Source organism: Macaca fascicularis, chromosome 1 (genome assembly GCF_037993035.2).
Source record: "Macaca fascicularis isolate 582-1 chromosome 1, T2T-MFA8v1.1".
NCBI lineage: Eukaryota > Metazoa > Chordata > Mammalia > Primates > Cercopithecidae > Macaca > Macaca fascicularis.
Window position 1 is genome coordinate 40128450 of NC_088375.1, and position 12653 is coordinate 40141102.

Genomic DNA, 12653 nt, shown 5'->3' on the forward strand with positions numbered 1-12653 from the left:
TAGAAACAGAGTTTCACCATATTGGCCACCCTGGTCTCGAACTCCTGACCTCAAGTGATCCACCCGCCTCGGCCTCCCAAGGTTCTGGGATTACAGGTGTGACCCACCGTGCCCAGCCCCTGCCCCCATTCTTACTGAAGCCAGATAATGAACAAAATAAGTAAATCATGTAGCGTATCGTAGGTAACAAATCTACAGAAAATAACAAGGTAGAATAAGGAGGATTAAAAGTGCCAGGATGGGGATTGTGATTTTAAATAAAGCAGTCGGGAAAGATCTTGTTCAGAAGGTAACATTTGAGCAAAGACTTGAGAAGGATGCAGCAACAGCTTATGAAGATGTCTGCATCAAGAACACAGCAGTCAGAGGCAACAGTAAGCACACGGGTCCTGAGGAGGGAGCATGCCTGGTGGGAACAAGCAGCAGCAAGGAGGCCAGTGAGGCTGGAGCAGAGTGAGGGAAGGGAGATGACAAGCAGAGGTTCAGGTCATGCGCGACCTTAGGGCCCATTGTGAGGCTTTTGGCTTCTACGCTAAACAACATGGAAGCCATTGGAGTATTGGAGTAGAAGAGTAACATGATCTCCATTGCTTTTTTTTTTTAGAGGATCATTATCAGTCCTGTGCTGAGAAGAACCTGGGGATTGAAAGCAAAGGGAGAAGTCAGAAAATCCGTTAGAAGGAAATTGCAGTAATCCAACTGAGAGTCAATGGTGGCCCAGACCAGGGTGGTAGCATAGAGGTAACAGTGGATGTTAGTTTGTCCTGAACAGATGATTTGGTAAAAACTCCTGGAGAATGCTGACCCTTCTGGTCATAATGACATATGTTAAAGTCTAGTGAGCAGAACGATACCTGCAGTGAAACCAAGGCAAATGTATTACCAACTACAGCGAGGGAGAACTCATCCCAGGAACTGCAGAGTACCTTTTTTTTTTTTTTTTTTTTTTTTTTTGAGATGGAGTCTTGCACTGTCACCCAGACTGGAGTGCAGTGGCATAATCTTGGCTCACTGCAGCTGCCGCCTCCTGGGTTCAAGTGATTCTCCTGCCTCAGCCTCCCGAGTAGCTGGGATTACAGGTGTCTGCCACCACGCCCAGATAATTTTTTTGTATTTTTAGTAGAGACAGGGTTTCATCATGTTGGCCAGGCTGGTCTCAAACTCCTGACCTCGTGATTCGCCCACTTCAGCCTCCCAAAGTGCTGGGATTACAGGCGTGAACCACTGCGCCCAGCTTCTTCTACTTTTTTTTTTTTTAAAGTGACATGATCTTGCTGTGCAGATCATTCATATAGCTGGTACATTCATATAGCTCACTGCAACCTCAACTTCCTGGGCTCAAGTGAACCTCCTGCCTCAGCCTCCCGAGTAAGGCATGCACCACCACGCCCGGCTAATTTTTAAATTTTTTTCTAGAGATGGGCTCTCACTGTGTTGCCCAGGCTGATTTTGAACTCCTGGCTTCAAGCAATCCTCCAGCTTTGTGCTCCCAAAGCACTGAGATTATAGATGTGAGCCATTGCACCCAGCTCCAGGATATCTTCTAAAAGGGAATTAGGATACTTATTATAGGGTTTGAGCTTTTGGTCAGGTGATTTGGGGAAGGGTTTAAGGAAATAGAGATTTGTTCTCAACTGGGTGGTGTCAGGAAGCAGAAACACTTCGGTGCCTTCATTATGATCATCTAGGAATCAGAAGGAACAAAGTGTAGCTAGCACTGTCACTGCTGAAGAAACAACAGTGGCTCATGTTACCCAGGAGAGGGGGTGTTGGTTACTTTTATGGTGGTATGGCATCTTTTCTTCGCTTAGTGTTCAGTCCTCATCAAGAAGTGGCCTTATTTTTGTCTTGTTCTGCTGTAGTCATGGGACAACATCATCTACTTATTGTTGGCATTCTGCAAAATTGTTTTGTTCCATGGGAGCCAGGAGTATCGAGGAGGGGGGTGCCCCAAGAGACAGATGGAGTCTGACAACTGTCCTGGCAGGAGAGATCAGTCTGTCCACAAGGAGACCCCAGTTGCTGCTGGGTTCAGAGGCCCAGACTCTGAAGACAGAATCACCAAGAACAAAGAGACTCCTCCCAGCAGCGGATGTGAATTCCAGTCTGGGAACCTGCAGAGAGAAACCAAGGCCAAGGTGAAATGTAAGGATAGCTTCCCCCTTCCTTCCAGCTCCCTTCTTCCCACACTCAAGATGTTAGAATTAAGCAATGTTCTTAACCTTTTCTTCCTTTGACAAGAAAGATCCCTGAGACTGCAGAGATTTTCTCTAAGCTTAGGAAAAAATTGCATTTTACTTACCAAAAGCCCTTCTTGGATCTTAGTGAGAAGACAATAGGGTCGAATTGATCACTGCGCTCCAACCTGGGTGACAGAATGAGATCCTGTCTCGAAAAGAAGAAAGAAAGAGAGAAAAGAAAAGAAAGAAAAAAAAAAGAAAAGAAAGAAGGAAGGAAGAGAGAGAGAGAGAGAAGAAAGAAAGAGAGAGAAAGAAAGAAAGAAAGAAAGAAAGAAAGAAAGAAAGAAAGAAAGAAAGAAAGAAAGAAAGAGAGAGAGAAAGAAAGAAAGAAAGATTACACTGATGTTCTGACATCAGTAATATGAGAATGGTTTGGAATCGTTTGATGTTATGTAGCAATGGCTAACTGATACAGCTACTTTTTAGCTCTTTGAATTTGGGCAATTTACTTAAACTTTCTAGGCTTTGATTTCTGTGTCTATAAAATAAGGATGATAATAATAGTAGCTAACTTATAGGAGTATCATGAGGATTACAGAAATTAACATATGTGAAGGTCTTAGAACAGTGCCTGCCACATACAAGCAGCTACCATTTTTTGAACACTTACTTCTAAGTGCTATGATAAATATTTTTCCTAAATGTTCTCATTGTCATCACAAAAGTCCTATGAAGACAATATTATTGTTATTCACATTTTACGGGAAAAAGTGAGGCTCTGAGAAATTGAGTAATGTGCTGCAGTTTACTCAGCTGATAATAGCGGATGTGGAACTTAATTCAATTGCCTAACTTCCAAGCCTGCTGACTCCATGATTAGGTTATCCCACGCTGCCTGTGAGGCTGCCCCTTGGAACTGTGAGATTAACTGAGCTAAGGCAATTCTCCTCCCCAGCACGGAACGGTCCCTTAAGTGGCATTCCATTACAAATATAAGATTAATCCACACGTTGTTGCTTTTCTCAAATATTAAATTAAATCATTCTCCAGGTTACAGATCAAAACTTGAAAACCACCAACATTGTAAATCGAGAAACATCTTTTCTAAATGATGGGGACTCCAACTCCATTATCCAGCACCTAACCGCTGTATATCTCTTACCCTTAGGAACACACCTCTGTTACGTAAATTTCAAATCTTTCTTTTCTTCCTTAAAGCAATTTGAATATAACTGGACCAATTTAAAGGATTCATGACAGCAAATTATTTTGCAGTCAGCAAGGCAATAGGCCCTGACACTTTTTTTTTTTTAATTGGAGTTTTGCTCTTGTTGTGCCAGGCGCAATGGCGTGATCTTGGCTCACTGCAACCTCTGCCTCCTGGGTTCAAGCAACTCTCCTGCCTCAGCCTACCAAGTAGCTGGGATTACAGGTGCTTGCCACCATGCCCAGCTAATTTTTTGTATTTTTAGTAGAAACGGGGTTTCACCATGTTAGCCAGGCTGGTCTCGAACTCCTGACCTCAGGTGATCTGCCCGCCTCAGACTCCCAAAGTGCTGGGACTACAGGCCTGAGCCTCCACGCCCAGCCCCCGACACCTTTTTTCTCTCTTCTCTACAGCTTCCATTTTTAAAAGTAATTTCATCCCTATAAACTAAAGAATCTCGGTTTAATTCCTATACCTGCTGGGCTGTCTTAGTAGTGATATTAATAATTCTCATTTCTATTAAAATTTCACATGTTTATTAAAATGCATTAATAAATAAAACTACAGTAAAACAACTTAAAGCCATTGGATGTATAATTCCAAAGGAAGAAGCCGAACTTTAAAAGCTTGCATTGCCTGGAATGGCCACAGTGAGGCAGTAGAAGGTGAGAGACAAGCGGCCTTGCACAGTCAGAGGGCACATATTTGAAAACAGCGTTGGCTGACCTGGTTTGCAGGAATCCCATGATCCCTGTAATACCCTGGCTTGCTTAATGCCTCCAGCCTTCCATTTCTTTATCTGAAATTCTGGAATCCTGTAAACGTCAGATGAAATATGGTATTGAAGCAGCTAAAAAAAAAAAAGTAGATTTAGAATCCTGAGTTCAAATTCTGATCCTGCCATTTTATTCAAAAAGTCAAAAGACTTTTTGACTTGACTAATGCCTACTGTATACAAATTACTGTACTAAGTACTGGGAATCAGATAATAATAATAGCCAGTAGTCATGAGGCATCAACATTGTGCCGCACACTTTTATTTCATTCAGTGTTCCCAGTGAAGCTTACTCTTATTATCCTCATTTTACAGCTGAGGGGACTGAAGCTGAGGCTTAAGCAACTTTCCAAGGTGAATGTCCGGGATTCCAACCCAACATTCCGACTCCACAGCTGGGACTGAAGAACCACTTTGCTGTACTCTCTTCTGCCCCATCTCACCAAGGTGAATAATATGACCCTGACCTTGAAGAGCTCAGTTTAATAGGAGAGCAAGGGCCATGAAGAAGGAAGTTATGGAGGAATGCCATACGTGCTACAATCAAAGTAAGAACAGTGTGTCTTAGTATCATGCAAGTTGGGAGCAATTAATTCTGTACGTCTCTGGACATCTGGGAAGGCTTCACTGAGGAGGTGATGTTTTTGCTGGATTTTGAAAGTTGGCATTCTCCTCCTCATGCCTCAACCCCCAATTTTTTCTAAAAAAGAGGAGAAAGAGGTGTTCTAAGCAGACAGAACAGCATGTGTAGCCACACACACACAAAGAAAAAAAAAAGAGAGAAGGAAAAAGCCTGAGCGTGAAGGCCGTCCAGGCAGAAGATACGTCTGGAGAGGAACTTGGGTCAGGTCAGAGACCCCCTTGTGTGTCAGGATTAAAGCTGGACTTTATCTTAGAGTCAAAAGTGAACCACTGAAGGGTTTTAACGTAGCCACAAAGTGCTCAGATCTGTGCTTTACAGCTGAAGACTGGCACAGTGTGGAAAATGAACCAGCGCAGGGAGAGGCTGGGGTAAGGAGACGCGGTGGGAAATTGCGGTATCCCAGATTGGAGAGGATGAGAGAGTCCTCTAAGGAAGCCTCGGTGAGCCTGTGGAGAAGCTGGACCCATTGGGTCTGAGGGATTTCGATGTACTCAATACATGCATGTTAAAGGCATAAAGATGGAAGGAAAGTAGTAAGAAAGGGTGAGTGTTAGTACCTCCCTGTCTTCCTAGGTCCTCTGCTCTTTCTTCCCTTGTCAGTCATATTCCTCCACCCATCTTTCACAGACTAGACTCCCCCATGGCATAACTGAGTTCAGATCCCCACTCTGCCACTCACTGGCCAGCTGCCCCAAGCATGTCCCTCCCTCTCAGAGCTTGTTTCCTTCTCTGGATGATAAAGTGTTCAGACCCACTCCACAGAGCTATTGTAAGAACTAATGGAGGTCAGGGCCTGCCACAGTGTTGGTCCCCTTCTTCCTTCCCAGGCCCTTAATTTCAGGATCCTCCCTGGTGTCACCCACAGAATCACTCCATAGATCTGTGCTTAAGACGTGATTCTATAGGGCTTTCTACCCCATGTTCCTGAAGTCTGATCACTTTACTCAGACTATCAGTAGGGAAGAAATAAAGGTCCATGTAAGGTCCAGATCTGTGTATAAACAGATCATTCAACAGAGGAGAAACCATTTTTTTAAGTAGTGGTAATCAGAAAAAAAGGAGAGGGATTCAGTAGGATGAAAAAGGAGAACAGGCAGACAATTGGCAGAGAAAGAACAGACTTTGATCCTTGCCCACCTACCCCCAGGGTCTCACTGTGTCCCCCAGGCTGGAATGCAGTAGAGTGGTCTCAGTTCATGGCAGCTTTGACCTTCCCCACACAAGCCATCCTCCCACCTCAGTCTACCAAGTAGCTGGGACTACAGGCATGTGCCACCACACCCTGCTAATGTTTGACTTTTTGTAGAGACTGGGTTTTGCCATGTTGCCCAGGCTGGTGTTGAGCTCCTGGGCTTAAGTGAGCCACCCTCCTCAGCCTCCCTCTCTCAGTGCTCTCAGGCATGAGCCACCACGCCTGTCTCCCTATCCCCAAATTCTTTCAAGCACAGCTCAACCCTTATTCCCTCGGCCCACGGAATGGAGCAGCCTCATGTACAGAGTGGCTTCATATACCTCATCTCAGATACTTCTATGAAATTATAAAAGGAATAATAATTTCTTGAATATAAATTACAAAAGATTTGTAATTGAATGTAATTACAAATTACTTTTAAAAGTAAAAATCCTACAAAAGTCACCACCTAACTGATGATGTCCTGCTACTTGACCAAGCGGTACTGACCCCTGCACTGTTACAGGTAGAACTGGGAATGGCTCATGCTGAGTCCCAGCCAGGTGGGCAAAAGACATGAGCTCTGAAATGACAGTGGGTTGAGCCCAGTCCAATCCACACAACAGCCCAGCACAAGTGGGGCCGCCATGAGCTTCAAAAGTCACTGACCACAGTGGCCCTCGCTAGAGCCCATCCCCTTCTCTTGACTCTATTAGGTACCAGGTGAACATCGAGCTCTCCCTGTACTTCTGCCTGTGTCGCGGAAGCTCACTCGCCTGTCCTGTGGAATTCCCAAAAGCCAGCTCCTCCCCAGAGCTCTCCACAACACTTCCCCTTTTCCCCTGACCCGCACAGCATTTGGAGACAGGATGTCATATTTGACTTTTGTTTTTATTTTATAAGAATGTAACATGCTGAAACAGGAAAATGGGGATTGCAAACATCATTCGTATCTAGGAAACCAGCTCCATTTGCCACAATAAATAAATATTTAAACAGTGAGGAGTTCCTGACAGGCTCCAAGAGGTTCCCAGCACATTCAGAGGTAGAGTCTGGTGGAGAGAGGGAGACAGTCAGGCTGAAACCCCTGCTGAGATTCTCCAGTAGAGGCAAACTGAGATTACAATAATAAATAACAAGAGCACCAACAATAACAAAAACAATGTTATGACAATCACACAAAACCAATGATACAATACACTTAAATAATCTCCCGGAGGCGCTCATGGTGCACAGAGAACAATGTTGATGATCCTGGGCCACAAGGGGGCTGCCCTGGGTAATTTACCTCCAGCCCGGGCTCTGCTGCAGGAGTTCCCATTAGGAAATGTTTGTTCGGTGATGCCCTGAGGTGACAAGCAGGTTCTGATTATCCCCAGTCCTGCCCTTCCAAGCAGCCTCTCCCCCCAGCTTCTGCACTCTAAGGGCGCCATGGTCCTGGGCCACCTCTGCCCACTCCAGTGGTTTATCTCATGTCCGCAGGAAAGAAACATGAGGCTCCCCTTCTATCTCGGGGCATCTCTTTCTGCCTGTTCTCATACCACAAAAAAACACTGGCTGGATTTCAGCAGGACTCTCAGGGACTGCCAAGAGATTTGTTTCCTAGGATCCTTTTCTGCCTTGTTCCACACTGCGGGACATGAGAGCTGGAAAAGCCACTCCCCGAGGCCTCCACACTTTCTTCTCCTGGGCCCTGCCTCCAAGAGACGGCACAGAACTCAGAGAGTGCACATCCAGGAAAAGGCCCCTGGGGGGGCCTGCTCACAGGTGGACCCTGTTGCAACACAGGGTCAGGGGCCACCTGCAGGGGGTCACCCAGAACACTGAGGGTGGTTCAAGCGAGCCTCCTTTCAGGGCTCTCCACTGACTTGGAAAGGGCTCACAGGCCAGTGTTTGAGGTATAAATAGCTCGCATGGGGCAAGAGTCACATCAGCTTGCTGGCCTTGACATGACTGCAAGGCTGGACAGACACACAGGAGTGTTACAAGGTACAAGCTAAGGGACTCCAGGCCAGCCCAGAGGCCAGTGAGGAGGGCCAAAGGGGAAGACTCCACACGCAGGGTCCTTTCTGTGCCCAGAACGTCTGGGAATTAGGAAAACAGGATGCGACCAGAGTCAACTGAGCAACAGGCAAAACAGCTGATCTGGGTGTCTTTCCTCCTCTCATTTTCACAGGTCCCTTTATCCACGTTTCCTAAACCACGCTAGAACACTTCCTTCTCCGGTGAGAACGAGAGCCAGTGCTAACCCCGTGCCACCTTTTTTCCCCCACAGAGAGCCCCACCAACCCTCATCATTAGCCCTTATTCACAGGTCCTGGAAGTGGGTGGCCCCTCTCCAGCATGAGTCCCACAGTATCTGAAGGAGAGATTGCTGCTTCCCAAACAGGCTGCTGGAGCGCTTTTTTTTTTTTTTTTTTTTTTTTTTTGTCCTCTTGCACTTGCTTTGCAGAACCTGCCTCCCACACAGGGGCAGCCACCTTGGGGATGGGTGACTCAACCTCTCTTCCCAGCTGGCTTCCTCACTGCCGTGGAGACTCAGGTGTGTGAGGGCTCGGCCAGGCTGCAGCTGGACGGAGTGGCAGAGGCGGCTGAGGCTTGGGCAGCCAGGTCCCGGTAAGCGGGTGACTTCAGGAAGCGTGGGTAGGAGTCCTTCTCCATCAGGGTACGTGTCTTCCCTTGAGCTGTGTCAAAGCATGTGGCTGTGACGGTTTGCAGGTTCATCCTAGTCAGCTCGCGGGTCTCATGGTCAATGTTGACCTGCGGGAAGGAGGACACGCACAGGGTGAGTTGGAGAAAAGGGTGGGCATGGCTGAGGGAGGGCCAACGGCAGGCTGGGCATTGGAAAGAGCACCAGATGCTGCATCAGGAAGTGGGGGCTCCTGAATTGATCACTAACTAGCTTTTCAGCTCTGGCCTTGTACCCACATCTGATCCACTATCTGTCCTCCAATCTCTCAGAATTAACATGAGGATCTATCAATAATTTATACAAACGCAATCCGCTTTCACCCTTTCTTCTACAGCAACCCTGCTTCCAGTTACTGTCGGCTCTCCTGGGATTTGCACCAAGGCCTCCTACCTGGTCTCTCTGCTACCTTACCCCCCACCACCATGGTCTGTTCTCTACCCGGCAGCTACAGTGAGCCTTTAAAAGCCCAACTCAGTTTGGTAGCACCTCTGTTGTCTCCTCATGTCTTTCAGAGGAAGAGCCAAAGGGGTTGCTGGGCCCCCGAGCCCACACCTGGCCATCCGCCTCGTGTCTGACCTCATCTCCTGCTCTTGCCCTGCTCTAAGCACGTCCACTTGCTCGTCTGTGACTGTGACAGGCAGGCTCTGGCCATGGCATTTGCTGCTTCCTGTGTTGGAATGTTCTTCCCTCCCTGAATTCTTTCATATCTCTGTTCACATGTCACCATATCAAAGAGCCGCTCCTCACTTCCCTTTACAGAATGGAAAACGTTACCTCCTGCCAGGCCCTGCCTCTGGTACTCCCTCTCTCTCATTTCCTGCTGTAGTTTTATGAGTGCATAGCTCATCACCTGGCATATATTTGTCTAGTTGGTTATTGGCATCTTTCCCCATTCAAATTATAAGTTTCATTAGGGAAGGGACTTTGTTTGGTTCACTGTGACATACACAGTGACTGTAACAGTGTCTTGAATATAATTGGGGCTCAATACACCTTTACAGAATTATGGGGAATCAATCAGCGGTCAGAAAACAAAAATAAGGTACAAAAGTAAGGCATTACTCTTATCTCTCCACCAGGTGGCGCTGTATTCTTTAGCAACTGCAGCTGCCATGCATAGTGGCCGGGAGGGAAGGTAGACAAAAAAATCACAGACTACAGACCTGCAGGCCTCAGGCAGGTCAGCCTGGGGACTGAGCCAGGTTATATAAGGTCCCTGTGCTGACCTTGTCTCCCCAGTTGGTAAGTGTTTTGAGCCTCTAAAAAGGGATGGATTTATAAAGATGGGTATGGATAGAAGCCGAAAAACCTGCCAATCCATCCTGCCCCATCATGAGTCATAGGGTTAAGCACCCAGGAGTGGCACTGAGCCCGGCTTTTCTAGTTTCTGGTCACAGAAGCCCATTCACCCCTGTGCCAAGTAAGGCCCTTCTACTTCTACACCTAGCCTTTCCTCCCCACTAGCCCTCACTCTCAGAGGGGAAGGAGCAGGCAGGGTCGTGAGGATTCACTGGGCATATGGGGGCTCTCACCTCTTTAGGGGCCTCGCTGCAGATGAACTCCTCAAAGATCCGGTGTGCCCTGGAGGCCCGCTTGGTAGCTGATTGGATCTTCTTGAACTCCTCACAGGCCAGCCAGAACTCCAGGTTCTCCTCACTGAACTCCGTCTTGAGGAAAGCGTGGAAAGCAGCCACTCCATCTGGGGTTACAGGAAAGAGGCGGAAACAGGTCAGCCAGAGGGACAGCAGGGAATACAAGAAGAAAGGAAAGCAATTGCACTTAATGGCTCTATTTTTAGAACATAATTTTCTTGAACAAGGACCTGCCTTTGTGTGTTGAATAGAGGCTGGCACACTAGGGGATCATTATTATTATTATTACTACTACTATTATTCTGCCCAGGCTCTCAGCAGTCCTGGAGCTGGTTCCAAAGCACATGAGTATACACGTGCCACCCAGAGACAGACACAAAAGGCTCCTACTCACTTTTACTGCTCAGCAGCAGGTCGAACGACTCTCTCCACCCCAGCACATCTTCTGAGAAGTTTCTACTAAAAGACAAAAAGAAAAAAAAGAGTAAGAAAAAAAAATCAACAAACCAAAGCATAGTACAAATTCTAGCCAGAACTCTGATGGAAAATTGCGTAAAATTCACAGAAAGGCTTGCTTGGTGATTGTTGAAGCTGACACCTCAAACTCCTAGTTGGACTTAGGGTAAGCAGTAATGTTTTCTAGAGGACAATTCGGCAACCAGAAATCAAAGCCAGGGACTCCTTTAGTCTTCAGTTAATATCTCTAAGCCTGTCTCTTCTCTGTCCAAAAATTATTTCAATTCCCCTGACTCTCAAAGATTTGTTTTGTACACCTTCCCAAGGACATAAGGGCCTCATAAATAGAGATTACATCTACACATAACTCCAGAGTTTGGTACAGTTGATAGCCAATATGAAAGGGTTTCTAGGCAAGGTGCATGCTAGAGTCATTAATAAAAACCTCAAGTGGCCTTGGACTCTGTCCTAGCCCTGGATGCGTGTGCAATGAAACCCCAGGTGGGAGAGTCTGGTTAACTAGGCATTCATGCCCTGTGTGCCCTCATCCGTGGATGGACTTGGAGCCCTGGAGCCACCTACCCACTCACCCATGAGCCAAGTAGTCATAACAGACCAGCAACAAGTCTCACTAAAATCTCTAGGGAGGCGTTGCCAAGATCCACTTAGTGTGTCCTGGCTTCTCCTTATATTTCCCTCCTTCCCGCTCCCTTCCCTCTCGGAGCCCTGAGCTGGTCAGCAACACTTACTTCTCTTTGCCGTGTTTACTGCCCCACTCGAACTTGCCACTACTCCCAGTATCACAGCCCAGCTCTGATTTGTGAAGAAAGATCCCCAGACGTGTCTTGAACTCTTTGGCTCTGAAAAACAAATCAGGAACATGAAAGGATTCTCATTTGCTCAGCCAGTGTGGAGAGGTTTATGTGTCCCAGAAGAGCTCTGGGTGGTGCCACCCAAAGTTTAGCCTCAAGAGTTCCTGGAAACCCTTGGCTGTTCCCAGGACCCAAATTGTGCTTATCAGCATCATCAACCCCAAAGCAACAAAAGCAATGTTTGAGCTATGCCGTGGTAGACCTTACACTTTCTGGGTAATACACACGCTCATATATGGGCTTTTCCCTAAAGTCACACTGATCTCTCTTCGTGCCTGTTGATTCAGAAAAGAACTCAGCATTCTTTTCAGGAGTATTTCTGAACTGTGGGAAACTGATTCCTGCCTTCATCTTTACGTTTTCCTTCCCAGCCAGTAACGACTGGAAGCTGTTGAGTTGCTCTCTGGAATATGGACACACCCTCAACAGTGGGATCCCCCTGCCCCACCACACCCCACAAAAAAAAAAAAAAAAAAATCTCCCTGCCTTCCAGGGGCAGAGGAGGCAATGCCCCTAGCTCTGGTCTGAGGAATGAAAAACAAGTGCTTAAGCAATAGGCAGGCTCAGTTCTGCCTGGAAATGTCAACGTGGCCTTCCTGCAGCCAGGTCTTCAGCAGGTCACCTGAGCACGACTGCAGTTTGTCAGAGGATGGGGATGGCAGCAAGCAGCGGGCCCTTGCTTCCCTTCCCCTTGCTTTCTCCCTGCTCCTGGAATCTAAGCACGTGGCATCAAGTTCGCCTCTACCTCTCTACTTAAGCCTCCAGCGCCCCATCCCCGCGCCCACCCAGGTCCCCAGGCCTGCCGCTCCACTCCCTAAGAGTTGGTGGGGCTTCCCCCAAGCAGTTGGACAAGCTCCCCTTACCTCTCCAGGCAGGTGGTGGGGAAGGCGGCCAGGGTACGGCACATGGCTGCGGGCGCGCGGCAGCACGTAGCCGGCAGGATGGTGGCAGGCTCCAGGAGGCTCCGCGAGCGCTAGGAAGCAAAGCGCGGTAGCAGGTGCTAATCAACTGGGGTTGGCTTTAGCAGCCTGCAAGCACCCAGACTTCGCGGCCGCTGCTTTAATC

The 12653-nt window shown here is 47.4% G+C and overlaps 1 protein-coding gene across 1 annotated transcript; it reads right to left on the bottom strand.

The window, feature by feature from the left end:
* Nucleotides 1-6848: 6848 nt before the first annotated feature.
* Nucleotides 6849-12624, bottom strand: RGS16 (regulator of G protein signaling 16). Its single transcript, XM_005540174.4, has 5 exons — nucleotides 12452-12624; nucleotides 11466-11576; nucleotides 10655-10719; nucleotides 10201-10367; nucleotides 6849-8736 (listed from the first exon to the last, which is right to left on the bottom strand). Exons 1-5 carry the CDS (start codon nucleotides 12493-12495, stop codon nucleotides 8515-8517), a joined length of 609 nt encoding a protein of 202 aa, XP_005540231.1. The 5' UTR covers nucleotides 12496-12624; the 3' UTR covers nucleotides 6849-8514.
* Between the last annotated feature and the right edge of the window lie 29 nt (nucleotides 12625-12653).

Excerpts from the sequence above, each read along its gene's own strand:
- RGS16 (XM_005540174.4), bottom strand. The coding sequence starts at position 12,495 with ATGTGCCGTACCCTGGCCGCCTTCCCCACCACCTGCCTGGAGAG. Across the intron at positions 10,368-10,654 it reads CCTGCTGCTGAGCAGTAAAA|ATGGAGTGGCTGCTTTCCAC; the intron begins GTGAGTAGGAGC and ends CTGTAACCCCAG. Across the intron at positions 8,737-10,200 it reads GCAGCGAGGCCCCTAAAGAG|GTCAACATTGACCATGAGAC; the intron begins GTGAGAGCCCCC and ends TCCTTCCCGCAG.